This window comes from Podarcis melisellensis (assembly GCF_964234715.1).
Source record: "Podarcis melisellensis genome assembly, chromosome: 8".
Taxonomy (NCBI): Eukaryota; Metazoa; Chordata; class Lepidosauria; order Squamata; family Lacertidae; genus Podarcis; species Podarcis melisellensis.
The window spans coordinates 42,802,886-42,823,054 of NC_138540.1; the positions used below are offsets into that span (position 1 = coordinate 42,802,886).

The 20,169-nt window shown below is 48.5% G+C and overlaps 1 protein-coding gene across 1 annotated transcript in view; it reads left to right on the forward strand.

The window, feature by feature from the left end:
* The first annotated feature begins 1,349 nt into the window (after positions 1 to 1,349).
* The window catches only part of SLC7A5 (solute carrier family 7 member 5), a 45,998-nt gene continuing 27,178 nt past the window's right edge, over positions 1,350 to 20,169 (forward strand). Inside the window, exons 1-2 of the mRNA XM_081920212.1 lie at positions 1,350 to 2,570; positions 18,683 to 18,808. Coding sequence (XP_081776338.1) covers positions 1,964 to 2,570; positions 18,683 to 18,808 — 733 coding nt within the window. The 5' untranslated portion in view covers positions 1,350 to 1,963. The remainder of the gene's footprint in view (positions 2,571 to 18,682; positions 18,809 to 20,169) is intronic.

Below are 20,169 nucleotides of genomic sequence, written 5' to 3' on the forward strand. Positions count from 1 at the left end.
GAGATGGCACCAAACTGGGAGGGATAGCCAATGGCGCAGAAGACAGCACCGGGATTCAAGATGATCTTAATGGATTGGACCCAACTGGATCCAAACTAACAAAATGAATTTCAGTAGGGACAAATGTAAGGTTCTACACTTGGGCAGGAAGAACCAGATGTACAAGTATAAGATGGGGGATACCTGCTTTGCCAGGTGAAAAGGATCTATGGAATCTTAATAGACCACAAGCTTAACATGGGTCAACAATGTGATGCAGCAAAAAAGAAGCTAATGCTATTCTAGGCTGCATCAACAGAAGTCTAGTGTCCCCATCAAGGGAGGTCATAGTCCCACTGTGTTGGCCAGTACTGTGTCCAGTTCTGGACACTACAATTTAAGATGCATATTGATAAGTTGGAATGTGTGTAGGGGAAGGTGACCAAGATGATAAAGGGTCTGAAAACCAAGCCTTATGAGGAACGGTTGAAGGAGTTGGGCATGTTTAGCCTGGAAAAGAGTGAGAGGATATAGGATAGATATTTCCAGATATCTACAGAGCTGTCATATGGAAGATGCAGAAAACTTGTTTTCTCCTGTTCTGGAAAATAGGACCCGAACCAATGGTTTCAATTTACAAGAAATGAGATTTTGACTAAACACGAGGAAGAACTTTCTGCCAGAAAGAACTATTTCACAGTGGAATAGACTTAAAATAGGTTTAAAACTAGAATTGGTTCTGTCCCTCATTGGCTCTGGCTCCGCCTCCCACAGGGCCTGGCTTTGCCAACTGATGGCACCTCTGCCTTCTATCCTGCCAGTCCCAATGGGCACCGGCCACTGCTGCTATTCTTCACTCACTCAGTTCTGTATAAATTTTAAAAGGTGAGGTCAGCCCTTCTCTCACAAGCAAAGATTCAAAACCCAAAGGCTGCTGAGACCTGCCCATAGATGACCTCTGAAAAAAGGAAACTGGCCAGGACTTAACTCTGCCAAAAAAGAAAAAGATGATGGCATCGGAGCCATGATGCTTTTCAAGCAGCACTGTCCCGGGATGCTCTTTACGTTTTGGGTCAGTCAGAATGGCTTTGCACATCTACATTAGCTACACTTTTCCTGTCTGCATAGTTTCCACGGGCGGCGGGGAGTCGCATACACAACGTGTTAGCCATGTCTCCGCAAAAAACGTCTGTATGTAAGACCACGTGTCAGTAAGAAGCGGCAGCCAGCTGGGAAGCTGCTTCCTGCTGGCGCGCTGCACTGGCGCTTTCAGTTGCTTCGAGGCTTTAAGGCGCTTGGAAGCAACCTTGCAAAGGCAAGGAGAGCACCAGGCAGCGTAAACAGTCCCCGCCCAGTGCATGCGTAAAGCCACCCTTGGGACTCTAAAAGGGCAGGAGAAGGCGCTGCCTTGCCTTCGGCTTGGCCCGTGTGGGGATCTCGCTTTCCCCGAGCGGTGCGCTCCTTTGCATCCGATCATAGGAGCCCCGCCGCCAGCTGCCACCTCTCCTCTTCCTTCCTTGCAATGGCTCTGCGGGGCGATCCACAACCGGCTTGAAGCGGCCGGTGCCATGAGGCACCGAGTCCCTTCTTCCCGCGCGGCCCCGCGGCTGCTTCTCTGGGGCTCCTGTGTGGCGCGGCGGCGGGCGCCCTTCCTCCTCCTGGCCAAACGGGGGTGATCTCGAGTCTCCCCTCTTTCTGGCGCGGCCAGCACGTGTTGGGGAGGGGCCGGCCCGGCCTCCCATTCATTCTCCCCACCCTCCAGCAGGAGGTGCCGGCACCATAAAAAGGGCCCGCGAAGAGGGCGCCGCCGTTCAGGGTGCCAAAGGCGGCGGAGGGAGCCGGCGTGTCACGCGCCTTGCTCGTGCCGGGGCTGACAAGCAAGGGAGCAAGCGAGGAGCTTCGGGTGGCGCAAAGGGGCTCGGGGGAGCGGCCATCTCGGCTCTCCGCGGGCGGCAGTGCCCACAACAGCAGCAGCAGCCTCGCCATGTCCGGCGCCGGCGGCGTGGTGAAGAAGCGCGGCTCGGCCGCCTCGTCGGGGCCGCCGCCGGAGGAGGAGGAGAAGAAGCAGATGCTGTCCGGGGCGGCGGGCGGCGGCGGCGACGCGGGGCCGGAGGCTCACGAGAACGGCTGCGCGCCGCTGCCGTCTCCGGGCGCCGAAGGCGAGGACCCGTCTTCGCCCGGCGTGGCCCTGAAGCGCAACATCACGCTGCTGAACGGCGTGGCCATCATCGTGGGCACCATCATCGGCTCGGGCATCTTCGTGACGCCCACGGGGGTGGTGAAGGAGGCCGGCTCGCCGGGGCTGTCGCTGGTGGTGTGGGCGGCCTGCGGCGTCTTCTCCATCGTGGGCGCCCTCTGCTACGCCGAGCTGGGCACCACCATCTCCAAGTCGGGCGGCGACTACGCCTACATGCTGGAGGTCTACGGCTCGCTGCCGGCCTTCCTCAAGCTCTGGATCGAGCTGCTCATCATCCGGCCCTCCTCGCAGTACATCGTCGCCTTCGTCTTCGCCACCTACCTCCTCAAGCCCATCTTCCCCGCCTGCCCCGTCCCCATCGGCGCCGCCAAGCTCGTCGCCTGCCTCTGCGTTCGTGAGTATCCGGGCCCGGCGCGCGCCGTCCTCCGAGGCACTCTGTACGCGCTCAGGGGCACGCCGGGCGAAGTGCGGAGGGAGCCTCGCTTTCGGAAAGCGGGGCGGGGGCAGGGAGCTGGAGCAGGGGGCTGCTTGAGCACGTGGCCGGTGCCATTTCTGACACCGCCCCGGTACCTAACTCGGGGGGGGGGAGGGGCTTCTCGGGGCGCAGTTGCTGCCGGTCCAGGGGGGTCCCTCGCGGTTGGGGAGCTGAGGAGGGCTGGCCTCCTAAAACGAGGTTATTAAAAAAAAAATGGCCTCCTGGGACTAAGGGAGACGAGTGGGTCTCTTCGGTTGGGTGCTGTGGTGGCGAAGCGAGAGAGCTGGTAAATCTTAAGGCATTCGTTTAATTTGTTAAACAGAGAACATGGTGCGAAACGCCAAAGTTTTATAAGCAAAGTGGCTTGCCCTGATGTCCTACTTGGAGTAGACCCACTGAGGTTAATGGATATGCCTAATTTTGGTTCATTAATTTAATCTGGATAGAACTTGGATAGATGCAACCCTGTATACTAAATAGCAATAATTCCTTAAACGAGACCAGTAATCGGAAGACGTCGGTAGTAATGGAGGGTGCTTGGAAATCGGGAATGTGTGTGTGTGTGTGTGTGTCGGAGCCTCAGCACATGTTGCCGCTTTCAGGTGAGGTTTGACTTGTAGAGCCGGCCCTGTGACTCAGGGAGAGCCGGAATAACAAGGGGGGGGGCGGGGGGCGGAGACTCAGTAGAATGAATTAGCCACTGTGAAAGCTGCATTTTGTGCAGTTCAGGGTTTTATGGAAAACAAGATGAAGTGGTCTGCTTTTTAGAGAGCGTATGGAGGGGCATTTTTCTTTTGGAGGAGGGGGCAGGAGATCCTGCTGTGGCCTGCCAGGTGTTGTTGGACTCCAAGTCCCATTTGCCATAGCAGCAGCCAGCATGTCCAATGGTCAGAGATGATGGGGACTGGAATGCAGAGATAGCATGGGGGGCACAGCAAGATCCCCACCCTCTGCTTTAGAGGACTGTTCTCAGGGAAATAATGTTTCTTTGACTCTTAGTGCCCCTCCCCTCTAGTTTCTGTCAAAAAGACTGGAAAATATACTGTACCTTTCTTTACCTGGCAGGTAGTGTTTCTGAAGAGCCACAATTATCAAAAGCTGGTTCCACTTACATCTTGTATGTATGTGGTCCCAGTTCCACTTGGCCACAGAGATCTCCTTGCCATGAAAAAAATCAATATTTTAACAATTGTGTTGTGTGTGTGTGTATTTCTGATCCAGAAATTTAGCTCTTATCAGTCTTCGGGTAACTTGTGTGTTTATGAAGTTTTCTGTTTACTCTTTTTGCTGTTTCTCCACTTGCCCAGTATCTGGTTCTGATAAGAATCACCATGCTGAATCAGGACCAAGGGTCTGTCTAGTCCGGCGTCCTGTTATCACAGCGGCTCGTGGTGGCTAGGAGCTGCCGATACCCTTGTCCTTCATGGACAAGGTGTAGGTGCCTCCTCCACAAGCAAAGTAGGTATTGCTATTTATCTAAAGGGTCATTTAAACACTGTACATTCAAAGCACATTTTCCCTCTAGAGAATCCTGGGAGCTCTGTGAGAGACTGTGGTGTAAATGTGCTTCAGATGCATTTTGTTGCAACTGTTTTGAGTTAAAACTCTTACCTGACGTGATTTGGGGATTAGGGTAGCTGTTTTCTGAATGGATTCTTTACCTGAAATATGAAGAACCTGTGGCCCTCCCAGTTATTAGGAGACTCCAACTCCCATCATCCCTGACTGTCTGTGTGTGGTTGGGGCTGATGGGAGTTGGTGTCCAACAATATCTAGGATCCAGGTTCCCCATGCCTAGTGTATTTCCATTTCCTAGCAAATGTGCCTTTTCCCTATTGGTGAAGAACTATTCTTAGTTCTGCTGCTGTTTTGTTAATTTATTGTTTTTAGAAGCATTGCATAATAAGCTTATTCAGCACCTAAATTTTTAGAACTGCTGGATCAGAAGCAGAGTTCATGCTTTGCATCCAAAGGGTTCAATCCCTGACACTTCCAGGGAGAGCCCGTGCCAGTCAATATATAAAGACAGTCCTGAGCTAGACGGGCCAATCGTGTGACTTGATATAAGGCCCCTTCTTATGTTGCTATGCGCATATATTAAAAGATTGTGCAGGCACACATGCCTAGCAGACATGATAGAAAAGGAAAAATTAATGGGTAAGGCAGAGGAAAGCAAGCACTGGACCAGCTGCTCCTTCACTGGGCAAGGGATGGGGCCCAATTGGTCTCCCTCTTGCCCTGATGTTCTTCCTGGGAAGCAGAAAGTGCAGCCTCCCAGTGGCTCTCTAGATTACCTGGCTGATGGCAGAGCCCAGAGTGTGCCTCACTGTGTTTACTTTTGTTTCTCCCTTTCCGTCCATGGAGGATTTTCAGTAGGATCCAAGGGATGCAGGCTGTTACTGTTTACACTCCTCCCGGCTTAACCTCGCGCATAGATAGCTCAGGGCAAATTGTGTTCTGTGCAGGAGTCAGCAGTGCTTTAAAGTCTCCTCTTGCATGTACATTGCCACTCCCTCTTTAATTCCCTTGGCTCCCGCCATCTGTCATTTTGCAACCTCTCCTCCTTTCCCCAGTTCATTTGGCCTCGCATACTTCATGGCCTGTGTCTGGCTGCGGAGGCTGTACCTGTCACTTATTTTACTTCCACAGCATTTATAAAATATCTAAGCACTGTACAAAGCAATAACCGTATCACTGAAAAGAAAAATACTACATAGAACCAGTAAAACAGTAGTATAAAAGCATATAAAAAAGAGTCAAATTAAAGAGAGTCTAATTTTATGGACTAGAGAAAGTCTGGGCAACAAGATCTGTCTTTACAAGACGTCAACGGACGGTTGCAGCTTCACATTCCAAAGTACAGGGGCAGCAGTGAAAAATACGACCGTTTTGGGGTCACAGCCCTGTGATATTCTGTAAGGTGTGATGTCACAAGTAGAATTTCATCAGATGACGATAGGCCCTGTATGGCACCCGCTTTGCCTTGGCTGGCACTAAATAAGCATTAAACATTCATGGGGTTTCTAATTTCAAATTGCACTTTCTCCATTGGGGTAGATTCTCTCTCCCCTCCTCTTACCCCAGGATACTTGGTCTGGAGCAACCAAGGGTAAGAGTGCTTTGGAATTTGAAAATTGCACAATTGGTTTCGCCAAGAGCAAACCCCCCCTTGGCTTGATGCTCGCTTGGATTGTGGCCCTCTTCCCGATAGGTGGGGTAGCCTGGCCTTGCTTGGTGCAGCCCAGCCAAAATTCTTAACTATAAATATATCTTCTTACTTTTCACACCCGTAAGGCAGGGCAGATTCCACCTGCCTCATCGTACTTACCTTGCATTCCCTTCCTTGTTTACAGGAATGTTTTCAAAATAAAATGCAAGAGCATCATCAGCTTTCCATCTTTGCTTAATGATGTTGTCTACAATCCTGGAGTGTGTGTGTATGGGAGAGAGGTACATTGGAAGCTGCCTTATTCCAGTCCAGGCTATTTGTCCATCTAGCCCAATATTGATTGATCTGACAAGTAAGCTCTCTAGGGCTGTGCCTTACCTGTCACCTGATACCTGATTCATTTAATTGGAGATGCCAGGGATTGGCCCAAGGCCTTGTGCATGCACAGCAGGTGCTCTGCCATCTAGGTCTAGTCTCTGCCTTCTAGATGTTCCTGGCTCCTCTTGTCACCTTGAGGCCCAGTAGTAACTTGGGGGAGAAAAGAAAATGGTAACTTGGGGTCACTTTCACGGGGGGTCAATAGTGCAGATGAGCCTCTTCTCGGGTTGAGCACAGCTGAAAATACCCGGATTGTCTGGAAGCAGTAAACTCAGCATCAGGTTGTGCAGTATTTGGGTGCAAGGATTTTTGTTTGACACCTGCCTAGATTATCTCACGTAGCAACAACAAATAGGTTCACAATTTAGAATCTAGTTGCTATCCTGACTTAACCTCTTCCTGGTACAGAAGCTTTTAATGCATGTCAAGTAAAAATTGTTTTCTTACTTCGCAGGGTTTGAGTTTAGGGTACTTGGAGCGAGCTGCTGCCTGGCTTCTTTTCTTCTGAAGCTTTTGGTTAAATCCTTCTATATGTTTCCTTTTGCTTTGGGAGATTACTAGATCCCTGCTAATTGGTGCCTTTTGATGTGCTCCTCCTTCCCTCCCTGTTCCCCATCCATATACATGCTTGAATTAACTGTGGAATCTCTGATGTGGCTCAGAGGGATTATTTCAACCCTACCATTACCTGTTCCTAGACTGAAAATTTGAAAGGCAGAGATTCCAGCCACACTCTCTGGCCTCCCAAGAGCTTTAGAAGGAGGGGAGGTGCTGGCCTGGAGCCAGTGCTAACAGCTTGATCTAATAGTGTTACTTGGGAGGGTAACTCTCCCCCATGTAAGTGTGCTTTGGATCACCACCTTCTGCCATGATCATCCGAACAGGCAAACAATGACCTTTTCCATTGCAGGAGAAATTGCAACTGCAGCGACTGGTGTTCAGGGACTACAGACTCTGACAAGTGGCGGCCAAACACGCCCTTCTTTATTTATTTATTGCATTCAATCCTCATTTAATTCTCACAACAACCCTGCAAGGTAGGTTAGGCTGAGAGGCAGTGACTGGCCCTAAGACACCCAGCAAACTTCATGGCCGAGCGGGGATTTGAACCCTAGTCTCCCAGGTCCTAATCCAGCTAGTAGCTATGCATAGCTTCTTTTGTCTGCCATGAGTTCTGCTCTCTCTCCATTTAAAGCCACCCACACCCGTCAGCACTGTCCAAAGCGGCAGCATGCAATATTTGAATCCTTCTAGAAAATTACATATTTCATTTTATTTGGAGGCCGCCTTTCCACTGTTCAAAATATTCTCAAGGCAGCTTACAGCGTGGCAAAAATGCATAACCGCAACCTAACAAAAGGAGTCATAAAAGGTAAATAAAACATTAAAAATACACAACCGAACCATCTCCACATTAATCACAAGATCTAAAACAACGATGTAAAAAACCAACAGCAACCACCCCCAGCCCAAGAGTCTGTTCAGCAGGCTCAGCTTTTGTAGCTGGAGTCAGTCCTGGTCCCACCCTCCCAGGCCATGTGGGAACAGGCTTACAGGAGAGGGAGCAGGTCTTCCAGGACTCACAGCCAAGATGGTCTCCGGCCTCTTCAGCAGCCCCAGCTTTTGTAGCTGGGGTCAAGCAGATTCCCTATCTCTCGCCAGGCATTTCTAAACTCTGTTCCTGCACAGAGCTTTGTGGGAGTGATCAGCTTATGCCTCATTCCCAAGTCTGCCTCCATTGGGGGTTCTGCATGTGCTGCCTGCCATGTTGGAAGCGGGGGCCAGCCTCGCACTGGACCATGTGACATGGTGGCAGAGGCTCTCTTTTGACTTCTGCCATTTTAGCGCCAGGTACTTTGGCGGCAGGCATGGCTGAGCTCAGCAAGCCTTAAAGCGAAAATGGAGACAGGGTGGGGTGGGGGGAGAGAGACGTAGGGGAGGAGAGGTGTCACGTGCTGTTGCCAGGCAACCCCTCATGGTCCCACGTTGCTGCTGGATTCTAACGGGAATCAATGGGAGACAATTGTGTGGTTGCCCAGCAACTAGGCACGTGACGTCTCTGGTTTCCCCCCTCCTCTCTTTCCAGTTCAAGGCTTACTGCACCTCCCCCCACCCCACCCCGTCTGGCCACTTGGTGGCTTGGCTGAACAATTATAAAGATGGCAGACAGCTGCCTGGGTGGGAGAATTGGTTCGCCGCTGGCTACACAAGAATGAGAGTGTTTTATGTTTTTAGGGAGACTAGCTGGTGGCTTTTACTTGGGCAGGATTGTGCCCAGGGGCTGCCAGTTGCTGACCCAGCTCTGACATGTCATCGGGAAGGAGAGGAGAATTTTGCAAAACTGGGCTTCAGAAATGTTTTGATCTGTTTCGTGTGAACGCACCTTCGAAATCTGCTTCCTTGCCTACAACAAAGCCAGCTTTTTGCCCAGGGTGGGAGCAAATCTAGGGCAAAGGGTTCAAAGCGCTTGATCAAAGCAGTTTTGATCCAGAGGGTTTGGCTCACTTGAGAAATGTTTGCTCCAGCTGCTTAGAATTGGCTGCTCTATAATTGCAGTATATTTTTTCCTCGCTCCAATTGGATGAGCAGACGGTGATAAATGGCAAAAGCTAAAGATTGCACTGTTTATACTTTCGAAATCCAGGATGTTCTTCCAGAGCTCTCGGCGCTGCTGGTAAATACATCCGTCACAAGGCTGCTTGCCTGGACCTTCCCTTTGCAAGGAGCAAAACAGAAATGACTTCAGGGTTCTAAATCAAAGTTAAGAGGAGCTTCTTGACCCAGTGCCATAGTTAAGTCATGCAACTCGCTCCACCGAGATGTAGCTGTGGCCACCAGCTTGGATGGCTTTAAAAAGGGTGTCTAGACCCTGGGGGGGGGGGCAATGGGATTACCTGGGGGGAGCACTAAGGCAGGGGGCACTGGAAGTGCAAATGACTATCAGACATCGAAAGCTTGTATCAGTGCATCACGTTCATCAATTTCATTGAATTAATTAAACTAAATAGTTTTAATTGCATTTTGGGGGGGAAATCATACAATTAAGTGTCTTATCATATCTGTGCAAAAGTGAGAATGGACTGAAGTAACTTGTAACTTGAACACCAGAGCACATCTGACCAAGTGGCAGTCCTGTGTAGTGGAAGGAGTTTGGATTTGAGTTATTTATTTATTAAAAGTTCTTCAGTGCTCTCAAAACTGTTGAAAATCTGCAGGGGAGAGTTGAGTTCAAATCTCCATTCACCCATGAAGCTCTCTGGATGGCCTTGAGTATGTCTCCCTCGGCTCCTAGCCTACTTTGCAGGGTTGCTGTGAGGATAAAATGGGATACCCCTGAGCTCTTTGGAGGAAAGGCGGGATGAGACCATTTAGTTTTATTGCAAAATAACTTATGTGCTTCTGTGTTTGTTGGTTTCTTGAAAGGCTCCCCAATAAATGTAGTGTAAACTGAGGTCTTTTTCACTCCTTTCCCCCTCCCCAGCACTGCCTACCTGCATTCAAAGTTTGTACTTGGGAGCAACTTCTCAAACAGTCCCCTTTCTTGTACTTTTTCAACCTGACTTTTTCAATGTGCTTTTCATGCCTCTCTGCAGAGGCAGGATCCAAGCTGCACCCATAATCTCCCGGTTTGCACAATTCAGGGCTTGTGTGGTGGCTCAGTGCTTGCTCCGCTACACTGAGGATCATAAATATTTGTGCGTTTCCAGGGAGCAATGATGCTGCTTTGACCATATTAGGGGCTCAGTTTACTCTGAGCATTGATCCTTTAGCTACTTGGCCGGACTAGCCTTCCCCTGATTGAGAGCTGCCCTCCAGATCCTGAAAGGTTTTGCATCAACATAACCACCTGCAGCAGTGCCCATTTGCTACTGATGCCTTGGAGATGTGAGCTTTCCCACTGCAAGCCAGTAACCTCCCAGCGTCCTGGTTTTTAACTAGGTTATTTATGTGTGTTTGGTCAGGACTCCCCAAAGTGGCCTTCTAGGAAGTCTAGCCATAGTTCCAACCACCTTTTTGTCTCCCTGCCACCCTTTTGCCACAAATGGGGAGGAAGAGCGGAACATGTAAGAAGTAGATTCTTCCTACCCTTTCAAGAAATCTGGTTAAGCAGGCGAGAAAAAAGTGGTTAGAGGTTTGGGGGCCAAATGGTTCCAGTCCAAGAACAGTTTTGCTTTGAGGGCTGCCAGTTGCCGACCTTCACCCTAAGATTGCTTTTTGATGCTGTAGGTGCCTGACTCCTGTTTGTCTTGCATTTATCTTTCTTTGTGTGATGCTACCTTGGCCTCTTGCCTCCTCTCCTAGAAGAGCTTACCTGGCCACAATCTTTTTGGCTTGTTACTATGTTACCTGAAGGACCATCTCTCCCTGCACAAACCAAGCTACAGTCATCTGGGGAACCCCTGTTGTGCCGCCCTCTGCAGCCCAGTAATGTGTGGAGCGTAGGGATGCAGGATAGACCTTTCTCCTTGAGCTGCAAGTCAGACAGTCTCACTCCATGCCCCAAGAGGGGTCTAGTTCACTGTTTCGCTGAGCGCCTCTTGGTAGCAGCACATTTTTCTTCCCGTCTGCACCTTGTGGAAATGCATAACCTGCTTTCAACTCTCCTTGCCTTTTCAACTTCAGGCGTCTGGCTCAAGCTTCTTAATCCCTTTGGCCACCAAACTTAACCAGATTTGTCTGTTGCAATTACTCCAAGCTATGAAGTGTGGTCATATCAGACCTGCCTTTGGTTTTCTGGCTTGCAGAAATTGTTCAGTACCCTTGCTCAATTACAGCTGCACTGTGTTTGCAAAAGCACCACTTGCTTTTGCTGACATCAGGCTCTCTGGCCTCTGTGGAAGGGCAAGTTCCATAACTACTCATCCTGGTAGTGGGTTTTTTTTTTTTTGTCCTTTCGGAAGTGGAGCTTCAGATCATAGGGATACAGGCTCCTCTCATTCACTGTGTGGCTGTGAGAAGATTTGCTGTTTCCAAGATCACCTGACGCTAACACTGGTGCCTGTGGAGAATGCTTTTGCTCCAGTTGTTTCCTGGGTATGTTTACAGTGTAGGAAGCATCCCTTGCTATCTATTCTAAATGACAGATAATGAATAACGCTGGGTCTGGGATGAAGAAGCCTCTTCTTTTGGCAAAGTTACCATGCATACAGTGGCACCTCAGGTTAAGTACTTAATTCGTTCCGGAGGTCCGTTCTTAACCTGAAACTGTTCTTAACCTGAGGCACCACTTTAGCTAATGGGGCCACCTACTGCCGCCGCGCCGCGGGAGCCCATTTTCTGTTCTCATCCTGAAGCAAAGTTCTTAACCTGAAGCACTATTTCTGGGTTAGCGGAGTGTGTAACCTGAAGCGTATGTAACCTGAGGTACCACTGTATTAACAAAAGGTGAGGCTAGCAAAGTGGAATGCAGTTGTTTTTGCTTTGCAAGGCAAGCTGGCTAATGAGATTCAGGCACCTTCATTGATAGCTCAGATGGTTAGAGCATGGTGCCAATAATGCCAAGGTTGCAGGTTCAATCCCTGTATGGGACAGCTGCATATTCCTTCATTTATAAACTGGGTCACAAGGGATGAAAACAAAGTTAATATATTGAGACAGTTGTACAGTGGTACCTCTGTTTATGAACTTAATTCGTTCTGGAGGTCTGTTATTAATCTGAAACCGTTCTTAACCTGAGGTACCACTTTAGCTAATGGGGCCTCCTGCTGCTGCCATGCCACTACTGCACGATTTCTGTTCTCATCCTGGGGCAATGTTCTTAACCCGAGGCACTACTTCTGGGTTAGCGGAGTCTGTAACCCGAAATGTTTGTAATCTGAGGTACCACTGTACAGCAAAGCAGAGTGTGGGGTCTTGCAGCTTCCTGGAACTTGTGCTTGCTGGGATGGAAGGTCCAACCTTTTAATCTCTGGTGTGCTTACTAACACTGGGAAGTTTTCTTTCTAATGCCACAACTGAAGTGTTTGGTTCACAAATCAATTCAAATCGCTCATAAAAAAATAAACACTTTAAACTAACTGAAAGGTTACTCTGCGATCTAAACGAGGCAGCAGATTTTTATTTTTAAATGGAAATACTTACTAAAAACCCCAAATGGCAGGCGCCAGCTTCAAATAAGCATTCACTCATATGTGCATGAGAGATGAGAAGCGATACCTCTTCTGATATTGTGTCCTGCGAGAGAGACATGTGTTCCTATTTTAAAAGAAGCATAGCCGTAAGAACTGTTCAGCAGCCATTTAAGAGCAGAAGCCAGCTCCAGATCTGGGATGTAAACACTACTCTGAGCAAACAGCTACAAGATGCTACAAAGGTGGTGAAGACTGTGGCAAGTCTGACCGAATTTCACAAGTAACTGACATCTCCTGGTAGCTCATAGTGTTGGCTTCCCTGCTACACAGTGTAGACCAGCGATTCTCATAATGTGCTCCATGGACAATCATGTGAGTTTCATTCAGATGGCATGTATAAAAATGCAGTTAAAACGCATGCAGCATTTTAGCATAACACATTACAGTTACTATACAGTGGTACCTTGGTTTACGAACTTAATCCATTCCGGAAGTCCGTTCTTAAACCAAAGCATTCTTAAACCAAGGTGTGCTTTCTCATAGCAGCGGGGGACTCAATTTACAAATGGAACACACTCAGCATGTCCTGCTTCCAAGGCAAAGTTCACAAACCAAAACACCTACTTCTGGGTTTGCAGCATTCTTAATTCAAGTTGTTCATAAACTAAGCTGTTCTTAAACCAAGGTACCACTGTAACAGGCAGACAAATTATTAACTGGTCCACCACGACCCTCAGCAATTTTCTGCTGGTCTTGGGGGTGGGGGAGTTGAGAAGCCCCTGACGTCGACCCTGCAAAAGTGATCAAGCCTCTTATATGAATCATTGCAACATAGGAAGATGCACCATGCAGAGTCAAGTCAATTAATCTACCTAGCTCAGGATCAGTGGCACTGCCTGGAAACTGTTCTGCAGGGTCTGTGTCACTCTTGGGCCCCGTTTTGAGATGCTAGGGCTTCATTCTGGGACCTTTTGGGTACAAAGCAGATACCTTACCACTGAGCCATGGCATACTTTTCCCCTGGAGAACTTGGGCTTTCTCATTTCCATTTTTCCATGCATATTTCCTCCGTTGACCAATTCCTGTAAGTGAGTGGGCTTCCAGAACCCACTGCCTGCAAAACCTGTTCTTGCATTTCTTGGAAAGCCAGACAACCTGTCTTCATAAAAAACAACAACCCCAAAACAGCAGCTGCACCCACTGCACAAGTTCAGTTTCCTGTTGTCTGTTGTGGTGGATGCAAACTCTCTTAGTAGGCTACTCTTTTGCTGAGGCCGCCTGCTTTTTCGCCATTCTGCAGCATCACCTTAATTTATGGTGTACTGTCACTGCAACCGGCCTCCTTACTGGCCATTCCATTTGTTTTTGATTTTTTTTTACACCTATCTAATACGTTGTATTTTCTGCTCCTTCGTTTCCTGGCTGTTGGGATTCCTCTCTGGCTTCCGTTCCTGGTTTCAGAACCCTGCATTGCGCCGCTTCTTTCATCCGGCTCTGGTACTGTTTTGGTTCCTCATTCGTGGCGCCTTGGAAAGGATGTGGGTCCCTATGTGGGGGAAGCTCCTGAAAGAGGATCACATGTAAGAAGCAGTTGTTTGACAGCTAGCGGATTTGACCAATTTCTGTTGAATCAAAGTTAAGGAAGGAGAGGCCACCACATTCAAAGGTAGATTCTTCCACTGTCCCGTCTACAAATGGACATATTGCAGAAGACTCTATAACCAGTAGGAAACACGTATTCTATTGCTTTTTTAAAAATCCTTTGGGAGGCAGATGGGGGGCTGCTTTGGCTTAATACCCGCCCCCCCATTCCTCTTTTGGTTTTAGGAAACATGTTGCTTGCATTGTTTGACTACGCTGGGCTGGCTACCTTGCCCAACCATCGTTAAATGCTCAGTGCTGAATATGGCAAAACAATTACAGTGGCACCTCGGGTTAAGAACTTAATTTGTTCTGGAAGTCCGTTCTTAACCTGAAACTGTTCTTAACCTGAAGCACCACTTTAGCTAATGGGGCCTCCTGCTGCTGCCGCGCCGCTGGAGCACGATTTCTGTTCTCATCCTGAAGCAAAGTTCTTAACCCGAGGTACTATTTCTGGGTTAGCAGAGTCTGTAACCTGAAGCGTATGTAACCTGAGGTACCACTGTATCACAATTTTTCCTACTAGACACATATTTAAAGCAGTTTCCCCGAACACTGCACATTTATGTATGTTATTTCCACTAATACATACATTTATATGCACACTTTACCCTAACCTGAGGTACTACTTTAGCTAATGGGGCCTCCAGCTGCTGCTGCTGCTCCGCTGGAGCACGATTTCTGTTCTCATCCTGAAGCATAGGTACTATTTCTGGGTTAGCGGAGTCTGTAACCTGAAGCGTCTGTAACCCGAGGTACCACTGTATTTATTTTTTAACGGGAGGTTGCTGCAACTAAGAGCTGTGTGAGCTTCTGGCTTACACAGCTTTCATGCGTGAAAGCAAGCAAGAAATGAGCGCCTTCCTTCCTCCTGGAGGGGCTGTAACAGAGGCTCGTGCAGAGTTCCTGCTTTGCAAGCACATGTGATCTTGTTTTCTTATAACACTGTGCTCTGTCCCTGGCATGTTATGTGAGGGTGGTGTGGCAGAGGAATACCTCCCTCTGCCTGAAACCTTGGGAAGCTGCTGCCAGTCAGAGTAGACAATACCAAGCTGCTTGGACCAATGTTATTTGCCTCAGTGCAAGGCAACATCATGCATTTGCGTATTTAGGGGGGAAACTCTGTTTCTGAGTGGACTTCTGACTGTAGGAAGATTTCTGTCTTGCTAATTTGAGGGAGGGAGGTGGAGTCAAGTCACTGACACATTACACACAAACACACTCCGTTCCTTGAGGCGTTTTCTGCTACTGGTTTGTTCTGTGCTGATAACCCCTATTTTCACTCAGAATCCTGCCAGTGTGTTCTGATAGTGCCACTGTCTTCTCTTCTTCCCAAGCAGTCTGATGATTTTTAAAAAACTACTTACGTGTCTTGAAAGTGACAAATTTGTGTCCTGTGCAGGCCTAGAAAGAGAGATACACAAATAAGTTACTATGTGGAAGATAATGAGTCTCTCATCTTAAATGGCTTGTGTGTACAGTGACGTGGTCTCGCTTTATCTGTTCATGGTGGGAACTTCTAAAATTTAGGGAATGAAGGAGCCGCTTATTACCAGCAAAGTTTTGTAACTAAAACCTCCCCCGCTGCCCCAGTAAGGTTCTATAAACTTTTTAAAAGTTGCTGCGTTAGGTGACATAATGGAAGTTTGTTTTCAAAATGCACAGCATAGAGAACCGGGATTATTTATAAAATATAGTTTTATTATCTATCAAAGTGCAGAGACACTTCCTTACACAAAGAGCACCTTTTAAGGCCGCATTCCTTTGCACATTTACCTGCGGATAAGTCCAACCGAACTTTGACTTTCTGACAGAGTTGTTCGACAGTGGAACAGACTTCCACGAGAGGTAGTGGACTCTCCTCCCTTGGAGGTTTTAAAGCATCTGCCATGTATGATCTAGTTGAGATTCCTGCATTGCAGGGGTTTGATCTAGATGACCCTTGGGGACCCTACAGTTCTGTGATTCTATTAATGGCACCTTGCAAAACAAATGGAGTAGTGCAGCCATCCCAACCCGGTACCCTCCATATGTGTTGGGAATGTGCTTCCCACCAGCTCCAGCCAGCATGAGTGTATGATCCCGTGGCTGCTGGGAGTCCAATGCATCTGGAGGGCACCAGGTTGGAGAAGGCTGGAGAAACAAAGCAAAAACCTCTGGGCTGCTTGCCGCTCCCATGGGGGGGGGGGAGGCTTAAGCAGCTGCTGAGGATGCCTCCCCTTGGCATCCTTCCTCTCTGCTGTTTTTACGCATGCCACAGTTAGCCAGTTAAAAGTGTGCCAAAGGGGCAAGGGTGCCAGTGGTAAAGGTGCATTGCCAGCTTAGCCCGTCTGAGTGCAAAGTGTCGGGTGCCCTGCTGGATCTTGCAGTGCCGTCTTCAAATGTTGAGTCAGCAGATCTGGCTTCTTGCATCTGTGGTCTTGTAGGGAGTTTGAGATCAGCTCCTGCTGAACATATGTATCTGTTTACTTGTTGCTGCGTATATGAGCCTCGGAAGCTTCTGTCTGGCTGCGCTTCATTTCTATACTTAGATGTGCAGGTGTTCTGACCAGCCTGGGAGGGATGCTACGTTAAAAGTGAGAGCACATGGTTCAAATCTTTGTTTACTTGGGTGAGAGAAACATGCACTCTGCACGTGCTCCAGGGCCCTCTTGGCACTGATGCATCACTCAGTAAGTGTTTCAAAGTAACGTGTGTTGCCGTGCTTGCAGTCCTCACCAACAGCCCTGTAAAGTAGGGACAGTATTGGCACTGCCCAGTTTGCAGATAGGAGCACTGAGGCTAAGCCGAGAGAGACTGACTTGCTTAAAGCCCCCCCCCCCCGTGAGTTCTTGGGAAAGGTTCCAGGGCTATACCTTGGTGTGCCTTAAGCCCTGGAGGTTTTTAAATAAACAGGGCAGTATTCTGCAGAGAGCAGGTTGCACAGATGTTGCCCGGAACTTAAAGACAGGAGTGCCACTGGACGGGATTGCAGTGTATGTTTTAAAACCGCACTGCTCTAGCCTCAAGGGGGAATGTTCTTTCTCACACTCCTGTGCGCTTGCATTCTCATAGTGTGCAAACATTTTAATAAAAATGTGATGCAAAGATAGCCAGCGTCCTCTAGACAAGGCAGTGACTGACTCTCTGCAAGGGGATGCTGGGTGCCCCCACCCTGCCGAAGGAGGCAACAGCAGCTTTGCAGGCAAATACAATATGGGGGTGGAGAAGGGATTATGCAAAGGAGCTTCCGGCTTCTCGGGTTGCTGCCTCTTCCTTGCTGCAGGGCCAATCGGTGGCGCGGGAGGTGGCACCTACTGAAATAGGCGAAGGAGCTGTTAGGTGTGAATGATGCAACTGTCCTCCTCTCTTGCTTGTCCTAGCTTTGAATCATCTGCAAGGAAGTTGAATCATTCATTCATTCACTAGGGGAAAAAAACCCAACTAGGACTTCCTGGATAGCAAGCATTTTGAGTGTGGCCCGAGTTTCCCCTACCCACCATGTGTTACTGCATCAAAAAGATGCTGTTTTCCTCCTAACCTTACTTGACAGGAAAACTCCTCAGCTAGGAAGGAGGTAGCATCCTCCCCTGTGTTTCAGAATCTGCAGCTGTGAGCATATGTTTTGAGTGATACTGTTGTTTTTGCTTTAGGATGTGAACATCTGCTTGTGGGGAAGTGTTAGGTTTTTTTTGTACCCGGAACTGTGCTAGGCACTGCTGTTCATAGACCATCCACGTGGCCCTGTCTTTGCAGAGAGCGTTTTCAAGTCTACATTAGAGGTCAGGGTGTGATAGGAGGGAGCCTGGGGTGGGGGAGAGATGGGCCAGGGAAGAGCTGGGTGGCAGCAGAGAGATGCAGGTATAGTTTGGAGAAAGGTCCTCAATCTTCTTTCTCACGTTTACATGCTGCAGGATGAGCCCTGAAGGGGCCCCAAAGTGGCTCTCAGTTGCCTTGTGTGTCCTTGTTGTTTTTAAAACAGTTACCAGCTTAACTTCAGTGCAAAACAATGAAACCAAAAATAAGGTGGGGAGAGTGCTTTGGTCCTGCTTGTGGGCACCTTGGAGGCACCTGGTGAGAACAGGATGCTGGACTAGATGGGATGCTGATCTAGCAGCCAGGCTCTTCTTGCATCCTCAGTCAGAATATTCTGAAACTGAACCAATGCAATGTCTGCTGCTTCCCTAGAGTCTTCCTCCAGAGCGCCCCAGCTAGAGAAGAGGCTGAGCTCTCTAGGCTTTCCCTTTGAGAGGGAAAAAGAGGTGGTAAAGCTCACCCTCTCTCACCAGACTGCACTCTAGAGGAATGTAGAATTGGAAGGAGTGTGCCTGTGTGTTTGTGTGCGGGTGCCGGTGGCATGGATGCATTTATAGTGCAGACAGTTTCAGAGGAAGCAGTCTGCCAAGTGGAGTCCTAGCAACCACAAGCTTCCAAAAAGTTTGGCCGCAGAAGTGCATCCGTGCATTGGCCAGAGTAGTGCAGGTCTCATTTATTTTGTATGTGTGTGTGTTTTCCCCTTGGTGTGGGCAAGGGGATATTCATTGGCCTGGATCCATTTGCACAGATCCTACACTGTGCTTTGCAGGTTCAACTCCAGCAGATGATGGGGGTGGGTGGAGTTGTGCTGAATGTGGCATTCCTTAAAGGGCCAAACTCTGCAAGAAAACAGCTGTGCCTTGCCCTCAATCTTTAGTTTAGTTTATTTCTTTTCCTGTTTGTAAAAAAAAAGAGGGTGGCTTGCGAAGCTCCTACTCCAACAGTGAACTAACCCACCTTGATCTGTTCCTTTCCAGTGCTGCTCACAGCCGTCAACTGCTACAGTGTGAAGGCCGCCACCCGCGTCCAAGATGGCTTTGCAGCTGCCAAGCTCTTGGCTCTCGCCTTGATCATCATCCTGGGCTTCGTTCAGCTGGGAAAAAGTGAGTGTGTATGTGTGCTTTGCTTCTTCAAAAAACAGGATGGAAGTGGAGGAGAAGGTGGTACATTGGAAGGGGTGGCAGGTGGTTAGGGAGGACTTACCCCAAATTCTGGCTCTAGCAGCAGAGGCAGAACAGCTTTAAATACGGTACCTGATTTCTCTGTCTGCAGCTTTAAAAGCTCCAGGAAAGGAAGGCAGATTTAGGGGAGTGCAGCCACTTTAGTTGCACTTGGCATGGAGCAACTATGGTGTAGAATGGAAGAGAAGAGGTGGGGGCGCCAGATTTTGGCGTCACGTATGGCACTGCTGAAATTTGGGACCCCAAGGCCTGCCACTGCAAGCAGCCCCCCTGTTTCTTCTATTTAGGACTAGACTTGATCGCTCTCATTATGGTCCAGGGAAAACAAAACTGCTTTTTCTCAAATGCAAAAGTAGGAGAAACGTTCCAGAAAACGCCTTGTAACGGCGCATCTTTCACTTGGGCAATGTGGTAGTTCTGAGAGCTGACCAGATGCTCAGGACAAGCTTTCAGAAATACGAAATTCAGCAGGTACAGCTATTCCTAGCCTTCATCGATATGAAATACTAGTGAAAGCTTCATTTGCACAGAGGTGTCCATGGCACATTTGGTCTCTCAGTTTCTCATTATTCTAATCTTAAAATTCAGTTCCCTGTATTGTCACCTTCATTTGAGGATTTCATCCCCCCCCCCCCGCCCCCGGTTAAACCACTCAGGAAAGTTAACATTTTTAGTGCGAATTTCTCTGAATAGAAACAATTTTTGTATACAGTTTTGACTACTATAAAGATTTTGGAAGCAATTTCCTCTAACGTCAGGCACTCTTGTCTGTTACACTCACAAAGTGCATGCATTTTTACTCATATTTCCCTACGGCACACACATTTTTGTACACATTTTATGGTTGCCAGACTGCACTGCAAAAAAATTCAGAGTACAAATGTCGAAGTGTGGTGCGTTCTGGTTTGTGTATTGGTTCAAGGTGTGTAAATTAGGACATTAAAATGCAAACAGCATCAAATGTCTCCTGCATCCCTAACAATGAGCAACCATTGACAGCCTTTATCTTCCTTCCTCCCGCATTTGCTGTGCACTCTGCCCCACATCAGCCGTTTATGAAACGAGAGTTGGGAAGTGCCAAGTTTTCCCCTTGACCCTGGCTGACCTTCCCGGGCTCACATCTTGTCCTCTTGACTGCATGTACCCTCTGCCCTTCCTGCCTGTATCGCTGTTGTTTTTAGCATGGCAGGACGTGGTGGGCACCTGAGCCAACCCCTCATTCAACAGGGGTCCAGGCAGGCTGGTCACATGGCTTGTGGCAGCCTGTTTCTGCTTTTGCTGCT